The sequence below is a fragment of the Heteronotia binoei genome, chromosome 3 (assembly GCF_032191835.1).
Source record: "Heteronotia binoei isolate CCM8104 ecotype False Entrance Well chromosome 3, APGP_CSIRO_Hbin_v1, whole genome shotgun sequence".
NCBI lineage: Eukaryota > Metazoa > Chordata > Lepidosauria > Squamata > Gekkonidae > Heteronotia > Heteronotia binoei.
The window spans coordinates 158,200,973-158,217,935 of record NC_083225.1 but is presented as its reverse complement, the minus strand read 5'-3'; the positions used below and the strand labels follow the sequence as shown (position 1 = coordinate 158,217,935).

The 16,963-nt window shown below is 43.6% G+C and overlaps 1 protein-coding gene across 3 annotated transcripts in view; it reads right to left on the bottom strand.

Moving 5' to 3' along the window:
* Positions 1-10,093: 10,093 nt before the first annotated feature.
* Positions 10,094-16,963, bottom strand: part of STARD13 (StAR related lipid transfer domain containing 13) — a 212,975-nt gene continuing 206,105 nt past the window's right edge. For all 3 annotated transcript variants that reach the window (XM_060234706.1, XM_060234707.1, XM_060234709.1), the window contains exons 12-14: positions 16,651-16,868; positions 13,593-13,769; positions 10,094-10,498 (exon numbers count right to left, since the gene is read on the bottom strand). In XM_060234706.1, coding sequence (XP_060090689.1) covers positions 10,381-10,498; positions 13,593-13,769; positions 16,651-16,868 — 513 coding nt within the window. In that variant the 3' untranslated portion in view covers positions 10,094-10,380. The remainder of the gene's footprint in view (positions 10,499-13,592; positions 13,770-16,650; positions 16,869-16,963) is intronic.

The window sequence follows — 16,963 nt, the reverse complement described above, 5'->3', positions numbered from 1 at the left end:
AGTCTCAGAAACCAGCAGCACTGAGTGAAGCAACATGAAATTATTATTGTGGGGTTTGCATTTGGTAGAAGCAGGATATGGAAACATGATTTGTTGGCACTCCAGAGCTACTGGGTGGCTCCTGTGTGAAACAGGACGCTGGGGTTGATGGATCACTTGTCTGGTCCAGCTGGGATTGTCCGATTTTCTGATTCTGTATTGTTAAAAACAAGCTGAGAATCTGATTGGAATTCTGATTTCTCTCATCCCCACTGAAGGGAAGGAGATGGTAAGTCGCTCTGAGACTCCATGAAGTGTGGAGTATAAATCCAATCTCCTTCTCCTCCACCTCTCCTTCTTCTTACAGGGCTGGTTTAGGAGATGGTGATCATACTGACTGTGGTGTCAGTAAGGAAAAATCCAGTGTAAATGTCAAGCATCAATAAAAAATTTTATTGGCTTTTGTGTGTGGCTATATTTGTTGAGCTGCGGAGTCGTCTTTCTAGGCTGCTGCAGCTGTTCATTCTTGTGTGTGTTTCCCCCGCAGCCTCACCCATTGAGAACGGTGAATCTAATAAGGCTTTCTAGCCTTTGGTTACAAAAGTGAGAAGGAATTTCTGCGTCATTCTCTGGCTAAGTAGCCAGGAGCTTTGCAGACTCCATAATTGAGCTCAAGAATCATGCATAAATAATGTGTTTGACACTCCATAGTGTGACAGAAATGGTACCTAGAGGAATTAAAATACCTCTGTAACGCTGTTCTGCTGCAGCCTTTTTCTGAAGGCTCTGCAGAGTATTTCCCTTAATGTGGTCCATTATTTACTAATGAGTTTTGTCACTGTACTGTGGCTCTTGACTTATCAGTGACCTATATGCTCAATCCAGGCTGAAGAAAGAGGTTTCCACAGCCAGTTTTTTCCAGCAGTAGTTGTGTCCTCATTCTGTTTCTGTCTTAAAGTCTTCAGCAAGTACAGGAATATAGGAATGCATTTCTCTTTCTTTGGGTCCAATAACACTTGAGCTGGATTAGAGTGTATTATTCAGAGAGGTTAGCTCGTAGATGCCTAGGGGAGAATGAAGTGTTTTTGGATGAGCAAGAGGGAACTTGGGTTTTCTGTTTTGATTTCTGGTTGGGCTCTTGCTAGGCAGAAATTCATTAGGAGAAGCCTTTCATTTTATATGGATGGTGTGGTTGGGAGAAACTGCCTGCTTGGTTTCTACTTGCCTTGTGGCTAGCAAAAAGTTGGCAGTTCTAGGAGTGTGGCTAGTGTTATGGTACATACCTATGTTTTTTTTGGGGGGGGGGAATTGGCCAAGTCCTGTGTGTGTGTGTGTTTTTAGTTGAACCACAAACTCCATTATACTGAGATTAGCAAAGCGTGTAAGTATCCACGGGCTGGAAGGGCCTTTTACAGGAAATTGCTTTATGCTAAAGAAAACACACTAGTAGGATTTAACCCAATGATTTACTGGGACGGATATTTGTGTATAAAGCTTGGTAGATGTCACAACTAACTTATGGTGACCCCTTTCAAGGCAAGTAGAAGCAGAGGTGGTTTGCCATTGCCTTCTGCAGAGTCTTCCTTGGTGAGTCTCCCTTCCAAGTACCAATCCTGTTTAGCTTCTAAGATATGAAGACACTAGGCTATACCATGCTATCTTCCCTCCCCAGTCAGAACGGTCCCTAATAAATAAGAATATTTGGAGTATATATGGTTAAGTGAGCGTCCAGTTTAGAGATTTTTGTTGAGAAATGGAGGGGATTTGTGCATTTTGTACTAAGAAGCTGTATAGTGCCTAGAAATTTCAGACAATTTTATTATAGACGCTGACAGCTTTCTAGATAAAACCTATGAGAAAGGCTAAAAAAGCTGGTTTGCAATCTTTTTAATGATACTGTTAGTACACTTGCCATAATGTGATAACAACCAAGACCATAAAGATCTGAATGAGGCCCATGTTGGACAATCCAGTAGGTCCATATATTCTGGGGAAGCAAGAAAAGGTGGGGAGTGCACCTTACCTCTTCATTCACTTGGCATGTTGACCCTGCCTCTGATATCAGTGGGCATCCACACATTGTCATGTTTTCTATTTTGGAGTTTGTAGATTTGGTAAACACAGTTGAAACTGTACATGTGATCCAGGATTCATGTGCATTCAAGTCAGACACTATGGCAATGCTTGGATACTTACTGGTTTCAGAGACAGGGCTATAGCATGTTAGATGGCCAGTGGAAGGAAAGTGTGCTCCTTTCTGTACAGAGACTCAGCATATTGTATGAACTGGTTCAAAGTCCAGCTGAAATGTGCAAGGTAGCAGTCATCTATTGATCAGTCCAAGCCTAATTTGAAGAGATATTGCAAACCCATTCTTATTAAAAGTTTAAAGCTGTATCACTCATTGGGAAACCTGCTCCGTATCACTCTTTTGCTTTTTGTCTTTGTCTCTTCTGGGAAGAGACTACAGCCTCTTCCCTTTCCTTGTCTCTCCCACCAACCTACCTACTTGTGTTCCTCCTGAACTTTTTTCTCTTGCCTTTTCCTGTTTCAGTTGACCCTTTTAATCTTTTTTGGGCCCCTATCCCAGCTTTATTTTCACTTTGCGCTATGTTTCCCTTTATCCTGTCTTTTGTCTTTTTATATTTCTCCCCCATCTCTTCCCCTGACACAAAATGAGAGTTGGAATCCTCCACATTGTTGGGAGCAGGTTACCTAGAAGCCACTCAAATGGCCACTGAGATCTCACAATGTAGTATGGAAAGATCTCACTTTTATTAAAGAAACAGACATTACTTGCATTTTCTAACCCCCCACATATTTTTTCAACATTTCATGTTTTTCTGCAAGGCTTCCCCCATACTTGTAGAAAAATATGCCCTGTCCCCAGCCCCATTGTGTGAATTTTTTTATCTGCTCTGCAGCCCAGTTCAGAATTAGATAGAATGTAGAGATGCAGTGAATTATAGGACAAGATAAGAATTAATGCAACAAATTTACTACTGCAAGGAAACCGAACTTTTCAGCATATGCCGCTTTATTTAGCTCCCAGTTAGTTACATATTTTACAGGGTTTTTTGACAGATAGCAAGACATGAGGTAAAAAAAATGAGGTATTAATATGAATATAACATTAAAAATGCAATGACCATGTTGACTTCCCAGTGACAAATATGGTTATGTTATGGCAGCTGTGTTTGATACATATTTTAAACAAAAATTTATTTCACCAATACATGGGTACCGGAAGACACCTCTATAAAATTTCTGTTATTGCTAAATGTAAGGAGCCAAATGGAAATGCCATGACAATCTGAGGCAAACCCTAATTCTTACTCTGGCCAAAACATTTATCTATTGACTAACAAAACAAAAAGCAATCGGAGGCCCTGATTCATCATGCTTTGCTTATGGCTGAAGAAATGGTGACACAATATTTTCTATCTGTAGAAGTCAGAGATCTGATCCATTCCCACCTGTGGCATTTTTCTTTCAGCTAGGATGTTCCCAAATTCAGAATCCAAGCTTTAACATTTTCTTTTAAATAATTTACTATAGAAATAAGGTAGTTTGGCCTAATAATCATAGCAGCAAAAACAGCATACATGTGCAGGAAAAGTCCTCCAATGCTGTAGATGGCATGGGATAAGTTTTCATCCAGATCCAGCCAATTCCATATAAAAAAACAATCTACCATAAATGTTCTTTTATAGCTTAAAATAAGTATATTTATAATACTTAGATGAAAATAATGACATCTGTGTGATGCCGGAGTCTTATTGGGTTTGACAGAATTTGAATTCCTATGTCATTATTCATTAAATAAGAAGTAATTTTATGGATCAAGAAGGGTGGCTGTGAAAAGTTTGATACTGTATCTATGTCTTATAATGACCTTTTTGTGACCTTGGTGTATAGTTGTTTTGTAATAACAAGATAACTGTGGCTGATTTTTGTTGCAGTTCATAAAACCAGGTTTATGGGTTACAACATATGCTTGAGTCATATATATTTATAATAAATTTTGTAGACCTCACATTTGTTCGAGCATAAGTTATTTCCTTTACAGTATCATCAGACTGGCAGTTGTGGTGCAGTTCTTTATCACAACCAAAAACAAACAGTTCTAATACATTTACTGCACAATCCAGAGGGGGGAGGGCGGAAAGTCTTTGGGGAGCAGATGAGCCGCTTCGTGGGAGCAGGAAGGGTTTGCGCTGACATACAATCAGTGCCGCCACAGTGGAGGGGGGTTACGTGGGGGGGGGGGCTGCCCGAGCGCCGCTCCACCTGAGGGCAGCGGCGCCTGAGGGCTGCGCCCGAGCATGGGCGGAAGTGAGGCGGAGTGCGGCGTTCAGGCGAAGGAGGGGTGGAGTTCGGGACGCGGCCAGGCTTAGGCAGCTACCTGAGCAGTTTGGCCCATGACACGCCCCCCCCCGAGAGGCGCAACGTTACACCTGCAAAAACAGCGGCGTGTCCCATAGGCACTTGTTGAAACAAAAAGAATGGTCGCCTTCGCCACTGCGGAAGCTCGCAAACCCTTAGGGAGCGGCGTGATTGCCTCGCCAATCCCCTTGCACCTCAGGCTGATGAGCCCCCTCCCCAGCACCCAATCATGGTCTCCCCCCTCCTAGAAATACTTCTGCTCTGGCCTCGCACAACTCAGTTGTTAGGGGGAGGCGCGCGTGGCGGGAAGCTCTGCCGGCGAGCACCTGGCCATACAGATTTAGAGTGAGGGACAGGCAGGCACACTGATGATGGGTTTCGCACTGCGCGTTTGCTTTGACAGTATCTTTGACTTGTGAGGGGGAGAGAGAGGTCTCTCTCCTGGGGCTAACTGCTTGTTTCCAGGTCTCCACAGGTTCCAGGCTCCTGGAGCTCTGCATGCGAGTGAGGACTGTCACCCATGGCTGGGTAAGTTCCACTGTCCCCCCCCCCGGCCTCCCCCTCCCCTCGCTCTCGACCACTCGGTGTGCGAGCGTCTCTGGCACTTGAACCAGGTAGTGGGCTCCGGCAGGGGGCATTTGCTGACCCAGCTCCCCTGTGCTGCTGCCTGCTCCCTTCCCTTGGTCTGCCCTCTGCCACATTCTCAACCCCTGGCAGGGCATGGTGTGTGTGTGGCAGTTGCCCCATTGTGGGGAGGTGGGTTAGAGACTGTCCCTTTAAGGGAGTACGCAGCTGAAACGCAGCCTGCTCTTCCAGCCGCCGCCCCTGCAAGTGCTCTTGAGCTCTGTCTCCATTTGCAGGCAGGACTCCAACACAGAGGCTTCCACATGTGTCGCTCCATCACCCCCCACTCCCTCAGCTGTTTCTGCCCACCGCTCTGGATGGAGCCTTGCCCATGGTGAGACTGCCCAGCGCGTGCCAGGGAGTCTGTTGCACTCTGTTCCAGAAAAATAAAGTCTGAGCTGTGCCCTCTGTTGTCTCTCCTGCAGGGCATCTGCTGCACATTCCCCGGGAAACCCCCCCAGTCAGTGGCCTCTCCGAGGGAATGCCTGGGAGGGTGGGCAGACTTGGTTGGGGGGGGGAACGGTCCATGAGCCGCCACGCTGCCCCCCGCGTGGCTGGACAGAAGAGTGGGAGTGCCGCCCCTCAGCCTACCTGGGCTGACAGCCTACCTGACCCCACAGGGCTGTTGTGCGCAGGGCACTAAGGGAGGCTGATGAAGTGGACGCAGAGTTCTGCAGCTGATGCACTCACACTCTGAGTTCTGCGGCCTCCAGGGGAGGTATTCCATGCACATGGCAGGGGGCACTGGCAACAAAGGGGGTCTCTGGGTGTGTGTGTGTGTGTGCTGCTGGGCTGCTCACTCCCAGACACACATTCCAGCCGCTGTCTATGACAGCAGACTCCTGCACTTGGTACTTCTTGCTTGTCTGCCTGCCATTGGCAGAGTCTCTTGCCAGCGGGAGGGTGTGAGGGGATTGACGGCTTCTCTGTGGTCCTGAGAGGGCCTGTCTTGCCCCCACCCCCACCTTGCCACCAAGCAAGGCTTCTCGTGCGCGCATGCCCAGCCTCACTCCTATTCCCTCCCCGTGTTGGTCGGACATCTCTCCTTTGCCTTTGATAGTCTGTTCATCATTGGCTCCGTTCTCTGTTTGGGGGCAGGTTGGGGATGGCTATCAATCTCTCTGGGGCCGCCTCTCCCCATCCCTGACTGTCATGAGCCGCGGTGCATGCTCCAGGACTGGCTAATATGGGGGGGGGGGTAGGCTGGCCCTCCCCGCCGGCTGCCTCCACCTCCCTTGCGTGCCTATGCCAGCGGCATAGGCACGGCAACCGTCTTCCTCACAGCAAGCTATGCCTCTCCCCTCCCCACGCTCCAGCATGCCGAAGTCCTCAGGAAGCGGTGCAGCAGCTATACCATGGCCAGCAGCCACTTATGTCTGGATTGGGCTGCCCATTACTGACAATATAGACCTCATAGGAGGTTGATAGATATTGCTGAGAGGGAACAACATGTTGAAGCATCTGCACTGGAATTTCAGTATCTTTTGGTCTTGAATGATAAGAGATGAATAGACCTAAATTGGTCAATGGCTTTTCAGGATTACTAGGTGACTATTCGGTTGAATCATGATGCTTAGGTATCAAAGTTAGGGAAGTTTTTCTATATAAGAACATAAGAGAAACCATGTTGGATCAGGCCAATGGCCCATCCAGTCCAAAACTCTGTGTCACACAGTGGCAAAAAATTTTATATATACACACACACTGTGGCTAATAGCCACTGATGGACCTGTGCTCCATATTTTTATCTAAACCCCTCTTGAAGGTGGCTATACTTGTGGCCGCCACCACCTCCTGTGGCAGTGAATTCCACATGTTAATCACCCTTTGGGTGAAGAAGTACTTCCTTTTATCCGTTTTAACCTGTCTGCTCAGCAATTTCATTGAATGCCCATGAGTTCTTGTATTGTGAGAAAGGGAGAAAAGTACTTCTTTCTCTACTTTCTCCATCCCATGCATTATCTTGTAAACCACCATCATGTCACCCCGCAGTCGACGTTTCTCCAAGCTAAAGAGTCCCAAGCGTTTCAACCTTTCTTCATAGGGAAAGTGCTCCAGCCCTTTAATCATTCTAGTTGCCCTTCTCTGGACTTTCTCCAATGCTATAATATCCTTTTTGAGGTGCGGCGACCAGAACTGCACACAGTACTCCAAATGAGACCGCACCGTCGATTTATACAGGGGCATTATGATACTGGCTGATTTGTTTTCAATTCCCTTCCTAATAATTCCCAGCATGGCGTTGGCCTTTTTTATTGCAAACGCACACTGTCTTGACATTTTCAGTGAGTTATCTACCACGACCCCAAGATCTCTCTCTTGGTCAGTCTCTGCCAGTTCACACCCCATCAACTTGTATTTGTAGCTGGGATTCTTGGCCCCAATGTGCATTACTTTGCACTTGGCCACATTGAACCGCATCTGCCACATTGACGCCCACTCACCCAGCCTCAACGGATCCCTTTGGAGTTCCTCACAATCCTCTCTGGTTCTCACCACCCTGAACAATTTAGTGTCATCCGCAAACTTGGCCACTTCACTGCTCACTCTCTACTCTAAATCATTTATGAACAAGTTAAAGAGCATGGGACCCAGTACCGAACCCTGCGGCACCCCACTGCTTACCGTCCTCCACTGCGAAGACTGCCCATTTATACTCACTCTCTGCTTCCTATTACTCAGCCAGTTTTTGATCCACAAGAGGACCTGTCCTTTTACTCCATGACTCTCAAGCTTTCTAAGGAGCCTTTGATGAGGAACTTTATCAAAAGCTTTCTGGAAGTCAAGGTAAACAACATCTATGGGGTCTCCTTTGTCCACATGTTTGTTCACCCCCTCAAAGAACTGTAACAGGTTAGTGAGGCAAGATCTATGCTAACTGGCATGGTTCCAGCTGTTCAGGACTAGCCTTTCAGATCTGACCACTAGTCCTCCAGTCCTGTTTTGCTGCAGAATTGGTGTAAACATACAATTGAAGTGGCTGTTGGGTAAAGAACAGGAGAAAAATCTGTACCACATACATTTAGGTCTGATCTACCTAGTTTCCAAACTTCTTGTAGATGTTAAACAGATCAAGGACCGATTCACCAAAAAACCTGGATCTGTTTTCACCATGGTCTGAATGTTAAGTATGGTTTATCATTCATTGTTCCACAATTAGAGATGGTATGGGATTATGGTAAAACCACTGAACGACCAGTTTATGCATGTATTCATTCATCATGGACATATTTCTATGTCAAGATTAGGTCCATGGAAAGGGAAGGCTCAATTTGTGCCAGGACTCACTGAAGCTTGTTCTTGTCAATGCTAGGATTCAACCACGGAACACACAAAGTGAAAGATGAAAACAATCCTAAGCAAGTCAGAGTTCATTTCTGCAGCTTTATAATTATAGACAAACTCTGAATCTTGAGGGGTGTTCTTTTTTTTGAGGGGGGGGGGGAGGCTTACCACAGCTTCTTTTTTAAGTGCTCCAGATTGCTCACATAATGTATTGTTTGGCCCTCAGTCCTATTGAAGAGGAATGGTTCCCAAGTCAAATATTTGGCGTCAAGGTCTAAGGTCAATATAAAGTAGAATATGAAAACTCTTAAGAATATATTTGCTTCCCAATGATTACCTTTTAATAGACCTCTTCAATTTATGAAATTCATTAAAAAGCTTATTTTGAAAAGTTCAGAATAAAAAGCCTATTAAGACATTTAATTACTTTTGAGGAGATTCTGTGTGCAGAAACATGGCTTACCTTGATTTCTAACAGGGCTATTAGCTTGGTTTACGTAGGCAAACTCTAAAACAAATACTTAGAGATTTTGGGTCTTACTATTTGACAACAAAAGACTGCTTACTGTTGTTCCTAATGTGCTTGATATTGGTAGGAAAAATTATTTATTTATAACTGCTGTATAATATAAGATTAGTAGTCCAATTTAAGCCAGTATATAGGCTTGTTATGTGTAATGTTGCTATAAAGCTAATATAACATCATGTTTTGTGTCACTGGAATAGCTGTTGGTAAAACCCGCACTAAGACCTTGTCCCAAAGGAAGCAAAATACACTGAGTTCCATTAAAATCAGTTGTGAGTCTTAACTGAAGTCCCATTAATTTAATTGAGACTTAAGTGTCTTTGGGTCAGGACCTAAAATGTTATGTGCTGGCGTATAGGATGGGGTTTTTCAACTACAGACCATAAGCTATTCATTATTTGCTCTGGGGCAGTCCTATGGATGTCAAGGGGAACCGTTTGGGGATTAATGGATCAAAGAGCCATCCTTCCAGTTCTAAGCAACTGTTTGGTGATAACTGTGTAGTATTGCATTTTGTGATGATACTCAGACTCAACTATTGACTTACATTCAAAGCACTTTTCTTTAAGCACAGCAAACCTAAAAGTTAGCCCGTTAGTTTAGGAAATAGTCTGAATATTGCAAATACCAGGTTTCTCAGTTGATCTGTTAACTTGTCTATTCCATTATTCAAAGCAACAAAAATGATTTCTGGGGGCTGTAGCTGCCACCTTTCTGCTGAACAATGACAGCTAGCCAAATAATAACATTGAATAATACCTGGCTAGGTTTGCTTTCTGTTGCTCATTGTTTTTAGCCATATGGTTCTCAATCCTCTTTTACAACCCCTTCTCACCTCTGTATGCCTGCCTCCATGCACTTCCTTGTCATCTCTTTCAAACATGGGGACAGCTCAAGTGCTTCAGTCTTTGCTAGTCAAATAATTCTTCTATTTTCACTGTGCTGTCCTCTGTTGCAGTGCTGCAGTGCGGAGCTCCAGGAGTAGACTCATTGACAAGATGCTGGTCTTACATAAGCTTTTGAAATGTGCTCTGCAGTGAAGCCCCATGTCTGCAACAGAGGACAGGGCAGCAGCAGCAACAGAAGAAAAGGTTAGTGTCCCAGTTATTGTTTTTAGAACAGAAGGGCCATTTTACAACAGCTGGGAGGTTCTGATTCTAACAATGTGAAAAATAGTTTCAAACAGACACTGGAAGTTTTCCCTAGACAGCAACAGCTTATATACAAAACGTATATACATATTTCTATATACAGTATACACAGATCAGATATTATACATAGCAAAAGTATGTACACTTTTAAATCTCTTATTTACAGTTTTAAAATAAGCTTCTTAGAAGCTTTTAAATATTAGAATTATGCAATACAGACATGAGGGCAATGATGTACTTTTAAAGTATGAAGAAATTCTTGGCAAAGTGCTCTTCAGCAAAGGAAAACAGATGAGGGTCACGGAGGTAAGTGGGTGACTTTTTCCGGACAAGGGCAGCATTTCCCAAGCAATCATTGCTTAGCTATTGCACAAATGTAGGCTGAAATCCTACCACAGCTTTAATGCATGCAGAGAATATCCCCATCACTCAGATTTTTGTTTCTGGTCCCTCAGCAATTAGAGGTTGAAATGAATTTCTGATATTGGCAACTTCTGCTGCACACAGGTGCCCAAAGACTTTATTGCACCACTCCAGTGAATGACCTCTAAAGGGAAGTAAAGAGAAAAAAGTTATTGTATTCCCTCTTCTATCCAAATAGTATGTCATAGATGCTAACTAAAAGAAATAGAGGACATGCTGTCATGCATTTTTGTCAGCATTAAAGAAACCCCCCAGTGCAGACACCTGCTGTTATAACTATTAGAATATAGAATTCTGAAACTTCCATTGATTGAAACTAACATTTCCTCATGCATTGGAAGGAAATATGGACTACTAGGAATAAGGCCCACTGAAGCGAAAAATGCAATGGGCCCTAGAAAGTGGCTCTGGGCAAGTGCCCCCCTTGCTGTCTTCCCACCCACCCAAGTGAAGACATTCACTCCCCCCCCCCCCCCAACTCAAGGGAAGCTGATCTCTGCCATCTGGAGAGCAGTTGTAATTCTGAATGATTTCTAGCCCTCACCTGGAGATTGGCAACAGTGGTCCCCCAGGAGGAACTGGCTGCTTTGTGGGGGGGAGGTGCAGTGTATGGCATTGTACTTGTCTGAGGTCCCACCCCTCCTCAAACCCCACCCTCTCCAGGCTCCATCCTTTAAATCTTCAGAAATTTCCTAACCTTGAGTTGGCAACCCTATCTCCTTCCCTTTATCTGACCCTCTGATTTCAGCTTTGCATCACCTCCCTGCAGCCTCCACATAGGGGAAGGACAGTCTCTACAGTGGGGGGAACCAAAGCAGCCTACATAATTCCCTTCTCCCTCCTTTGATCTGAACAGCAACCCTGTGAAACAGGTTAAACTGAAAGTCTGTGAGTGGTCCAAAATCACCCAGTCAGCTTCCACAACAAAAACCTAGGTCTGGCAAACCCCAGTATGAAGCCCTCAAACTCCACCACAAAATCTGCAAGAATTTTCCATCAACCTGGAACTGGCATTCCTAGTCAGGACTGGCCCCAATGAGTTCTGTCTCAGAGGCCTTTACTGATACATTTCAGACCAACCCTCTTTCTCTGATAATGCTTTTGGTCTTAAGCACAGGACTTAAATCTGTCTCTGTCTCTTGCTTTCCATCCCTATCTGTCTCTCTGAATCTGGCCTGATGCTACAGGACACCATTTCCCCCCCTATCTCTGTCTGTTACACTTCCAAAGAAGGATAGGGAGGAGAGCCAATCAATGGAGTCCTCAGCCAACTGAGAGAAAACCTTCCCTTCTCCCTCCCTCAGCCAATTGTGTGAAGGCTTTCTCTATGGCTCTTTCCCTTCTCCTCCATCCCTCAGCCAGTTGAGGTGAAGACTTTCTTTCTCTCTTACGCAAAGCAACAGGCAGCTTAGCCAATGGGAGAGTAGGGAGAGCTATAAGCTGCCAGAACCAAGGTTGGTTGCCTTTGACTGACAGAAGCAGCTTGGGTGGCTAACAACAGCTACCTGGGCGGGAGAGGAGCAGAGCCAACCAATGAGTTCTCCCTCAAAAGCCAAAATAGGACTTGAAAGGGCCTCCCCCACTGCCTTTTACTGAGAGAACCAAGCTTGGTTGCTTTTTCCTGAGAGAACCAAGGTTAGTTGTCTAGCAGCAGCCACTGCCTAACAGTTCTGCAGAGGGCCAGTCCTTGTCTGTCCTGGGGCCAGCAGTGGGTGGGGGAGAGCAAAGTCAACCAATGTGACACAAGTGCAGTTGATCGATGATTTGACGGGCTGAAGGTTGAGGTACCAGTCCCAACCAATCAGGCTGCTTGGTTTTGCTGAGATAAAAGGGCTTTTATTATAGATAATGTAGATAGTGGGATTTGGGTCTCACACAGTCTTACATCCAGACATTACCAGATCTGCCTAAATAATAGCAGTGGTGAGGGATATATTTGGAAATGGAATTATGGATTACGTACACGTTGAATATATCATCCACCTATTACCTAAAGGACACCTGCTGTTTAACTTTACAAACGGACAACAGCTATATTTCTCACTGCAGAGTTCCAATTTCCATCTTGAATCTTCTTGTGTTTACAATTTCCATACTCAGCCCGGCCCCTACCCTTTATATGTTACTTGCAAGAAAATTCCCATACACTAAATTGGACTTAATCCCAAAAAGTGTGCCCAAGTTTACAGGTTATAATACTTTACAGTTAGCAACTACATTCTCCTAGAAAGTACAGCATGTGAGTGAACATTTTTAAGTACTGCTGTATAGTTAGGTCATCTCTTTGAGGCAATGTATTTGAGCTGATAAGACTGGAAAGCAGATGGCACTATTAAGGGATGACATTTGTACAAATCACATTTTAATATTTCAGTTCTTATGAACATATGAAGCTGCCTTCTACTGTATCAGACCCTTGGTCCATCAAAGTCAGTATTGTCTTCTCAGACTGGCAGCAGCTCTCCAGGGTCTCAAGCTGAGGTTTTTCACACCTATTTGCCTGGACCCTTTTTTGGAGATGCCGGGGATTGAACCTGGGACCTTCATGCTTCCCAAGCAGCTGCTCTGCCACTGAGCCACCGTCCCTCCCCTTTAGTTCTTGCTAAAGTAGGGTCCACTGTGAGCTGCTCTTTGTAGTCAGAGTAATGTTTGTCAATAGGATAGTGTTGCTCAGCTGAAATTTTTATAGTAACCTAAGAGTTTATTGCAACACCATTGTTGAACTTCAGACTAAATGTGGTCAAAAGGTTTCTTGTATGTTACAAAACAGCAACTATGAATTTTATTACTGGGAAAAACTTCCTATGGTTGTTTTAAAGGATATGAAACCTGAAGGAGTACTTTCCAGCCATGTAGTCTCCTGGGTGTGCCCAGGAGGAAATGTTGTGAACCAGTAGACTACCCACTCAATCTGTATGCAGATGATCTCCTGAACCCAAGTAATCAGAATGAAGCTGTAACCACCAAGTATTTGGGAGGTGCACAGAACCACAGGAAACATCCAGGGATGATTTTATAACTGAGAAAAAAAATATGCCACAGCAGGGTCTTATCAGGTGTGTAAAATCTCTTTTTGAGTTATGTCTTAATGTTAAACCAACAGATGTAACCTTTCATATTAGCAGTAAATGTGCTTTCCCAATTAAAGACAATGCCCAGAAATATTGGCTTCATACAGGAACTCTCCTGGCTTGGATTCTGGAACCTGCAGTACTTACTTGAGGTCAACCCTGCAGATATGTGTCAGGCGAGATTTCCCAGAGCCACAAGGCTCTATTAAATACTGAGAATCTATAATAACTGCCCGCACACCTCCCATCAGAAGGGTTTCTTCATGTTCCACGGAGACAGTCACTAATACGCACATCCCCTTGGGCATGTCTGTTCTCCATGTCCTGTTAAAAATGAGTGTTAAAATGAAATGTTACTCAGAAGAAAAGAACAACATTTAAAAAGGCATATCATCTGGTATCTATTCTACTAGTGTACTTGCTTCTAACTCAGTGCAAACTATGGACTCATGCACTAGAAGAGTTATATGAGCGTGTCCAACTGAGTACTGTAAAGAAGGAGCAGTGGTCAAAGAGGTTCACAGAACTAATGAGGACTAGAGTGAGGGAGGGGGGAGAGAAAGCAACATGGTATAGCCCAGTCTTGTCACATCTCAGAAGCGAAGCAGGGTTGGTACTTGGAAGGGAGACCATCAAGGAAGACTCTGCAGAGGAAGACAATGACAAACCACCTCTACTTCTCACTTGCCTTGAAAACCCCTTATTGGGTTGTGACGCACAGAGGAATTGGAGCAAATGATGCTTTTAAAAAAAATCCCTGGAGTTTAAATGTGGCATTGGCAACAACGCCTGAAAAAGCTGTTGCTATCTGCCATTCTAACTAAGCACACATGGCATCAGGCATTCTGACTGAGCATGCATGGCATCTCTGCACTGGGAGCAGTACTCTTTAAGCAGGACTCCAGATGCAGCCAAATTCATACAGCATCTCACTTAAATAGGGACTCACGTAGTTAGGAAGACACAATGGACAGAAAATAAAATGATTCAGTTAGAACCCATGAACTCGAACATCGTATGATGAAAATTTTACCTAGTAAAATTGATCGTCAAATATGAGCTATATGGTAGTTGTGTACTGCATTATACTGATTATCAGGTTCCATCCTACACATAGTACAAACAAGGATTTCTCTGGGTTTAATTTTTAAAGCTAGATCAAAATCTGACAGGTTTTTATGATGAATCAAGAAATGGGATAGAAAATTCCTTCAGGGGAATCTTTGAAAGATTCCTTGGAACATTTTTTAAAAAGAATAGTTTGGAGTGAAGGTAGAGTCAAGCAGCAGAATACAAAAGAAGGTTGCAGGTCTCAGGGTCAGCATCTTTTTAGTTTTCTTATCCAAGTTTTTCTTATCTGCTAGTAGAATCTGCCAGATGAAAGTACTGCTTATATATAATGCTACTGTGTGTGTGTGTGTGAGTGAGAGAGAGAGAGAGAGAGAAGGGAGGATCTGATGTAATGAGGAAAGCAACTTCTTTTGTAATAGTGTTGAATTAGTTTATAAATCAGTCAATTGGAAGAAGAAATGCCAATGATTTAGAAAAGCAATGAGTAACAGACAGGCTTAAGATGCACCAAGACTCTCCAACAGCCCCAGGCCTGACTCTAAAAATGCCATTCCCATATCAAATCCTCTTCCTCCTCTAAGGTGTAGTAATTTTATGTACTTAAAAGCATTTTTAAACATAACAGCCAATGGTTATGATTTTAAAAATAAGATTAAAATGTCAGTCCTATGAAACACAAAGAACAAATGTAATACTTATCCCATTAATCTTGCTAGCAGCAGCTGAATACCCTCTGGGCTCAGTTTGTTTCTCCTCTGCTTACAGGTATTCAGCCTGGGAGTGCCCAAAGGTATGGGCTTTGGGGTGTGAGCCAAAGGCAAGACTCAAATGGTTCTAGGCCCCTAGTTCGCAGCGTAAGGCCTGTATTAGGGAGCTTGGTGGACCAACCCACAACATGCTTAAATTGTGTTATTGTGATTTTATTATTTTCCACATTTATAGCCCATCCCACTGTAGGTGGTTTTTGAAAGAGAAGATGGGTGAACATATAAATATCCACACATGTATTCATATTGCCATTTAAAGAGAATTTAAAAGGTGAAAAGTGTATTGAGCTGTCATTGTGCTTCTTGCAGCTGGGTTTATTCAATTTCTCCAGTGCACTGGACGATGGCTGAAGTTAGAAAAAATTGGAATAGAACTTTTAATTTTGAGGATGGCTTTCCCTATTGCCATTTTATTTATACAATTATCAAGTTACTGATGAACCCTTTTGTTTGGATTATTCACTGTAACTGCAGATTTTCAGCAAGTTACAGTGGTATTAGAGCTTTTGCCACATAAGTTCAGCTCAATCATTAAAAACATGATTTATTTTAATTGTGTTTTACGAAAACAATGTTTAAACTCACAGACAAAAATAAAAATCCTGTTTTGTCTCAGCTAATGAAGGTGTCGCTAGGGAACACGCCAGGTATTCAGCTAGCATGTCTGTATTCATGCATCACATGAAATAACCTTTCCAGTCTTGGTCTGATGGAACCTAACTAACCACAGTTAGTAGCCCACATTCACCCATACTAATCATAGTTTGATTAAACCATGGTTGGGGTGATAATGTCTTGCTGTTGAATGGCCAGATGTCACTGATCCGCTGCTTGGTTAGATGGTTCTTTATGGAGTCTATCTATGGCTACACTGGGCCTGGTGGAGCTGGGTTTTGTATCGTGGGGGAAGATCTGGCATCCTGACCCACCAAACAGTAGAAACTAGTTATTTAAATCTCAGCCACCTGGAAGACCAGCCATACTCTTGAGAGGGAGAGAAAAACTAGAACACAAAATGCTGCATTTATGTTATACCTAGCTGGATAAACAACAGCCTCTGACATATATCTGATCTGACCAAATGAACCACATTTATGATTTTATGTAAGCATTCCTTTAATCCTTAAGTGATTTTGAGGGAAAATGAGCTAAATGAAGCCAAAAGATAGGGCACATAGGCTGTGATCACACATAATGCACTTTCCAACTGGATTTTGCCAGTTCACACAGTAAAATCCAGTTGGGGAGTGCATTATTTAGTATGTGTGATCGCAGACATACTAAATATGAAGTGCCAATGTGTAAATGTTAATATGGTTAAACAATGAAGTAGCTACCTATTCTTTTTTGCTTCTGCGGCTATTTACCTCAAGACTAAGAAGTCTCTGGCAGGATGGGGAGCCATACTATTCAAAACATATTGGTAGATTTCAGTCTGCTTGTCCAAGGTTTCAATGACCTTCCATTGCAAGAAATCCTCATCCCACAAATGGCGCTCTCTTAGCACTCGGTTGAGTACAACAGAGGGAGGAGCCTCAACTTCCACAGATGCTTTCCACAGCCTTAGTGGATTTCCATCTCCAACCTTAATTAAGGGATGGGAGAGAGGGAAGAGAAAAGGAAATTTTGTTATGTGTAGAACAGCCCATGATCCAAAGAAATGCACCTAAAGCATTTCTG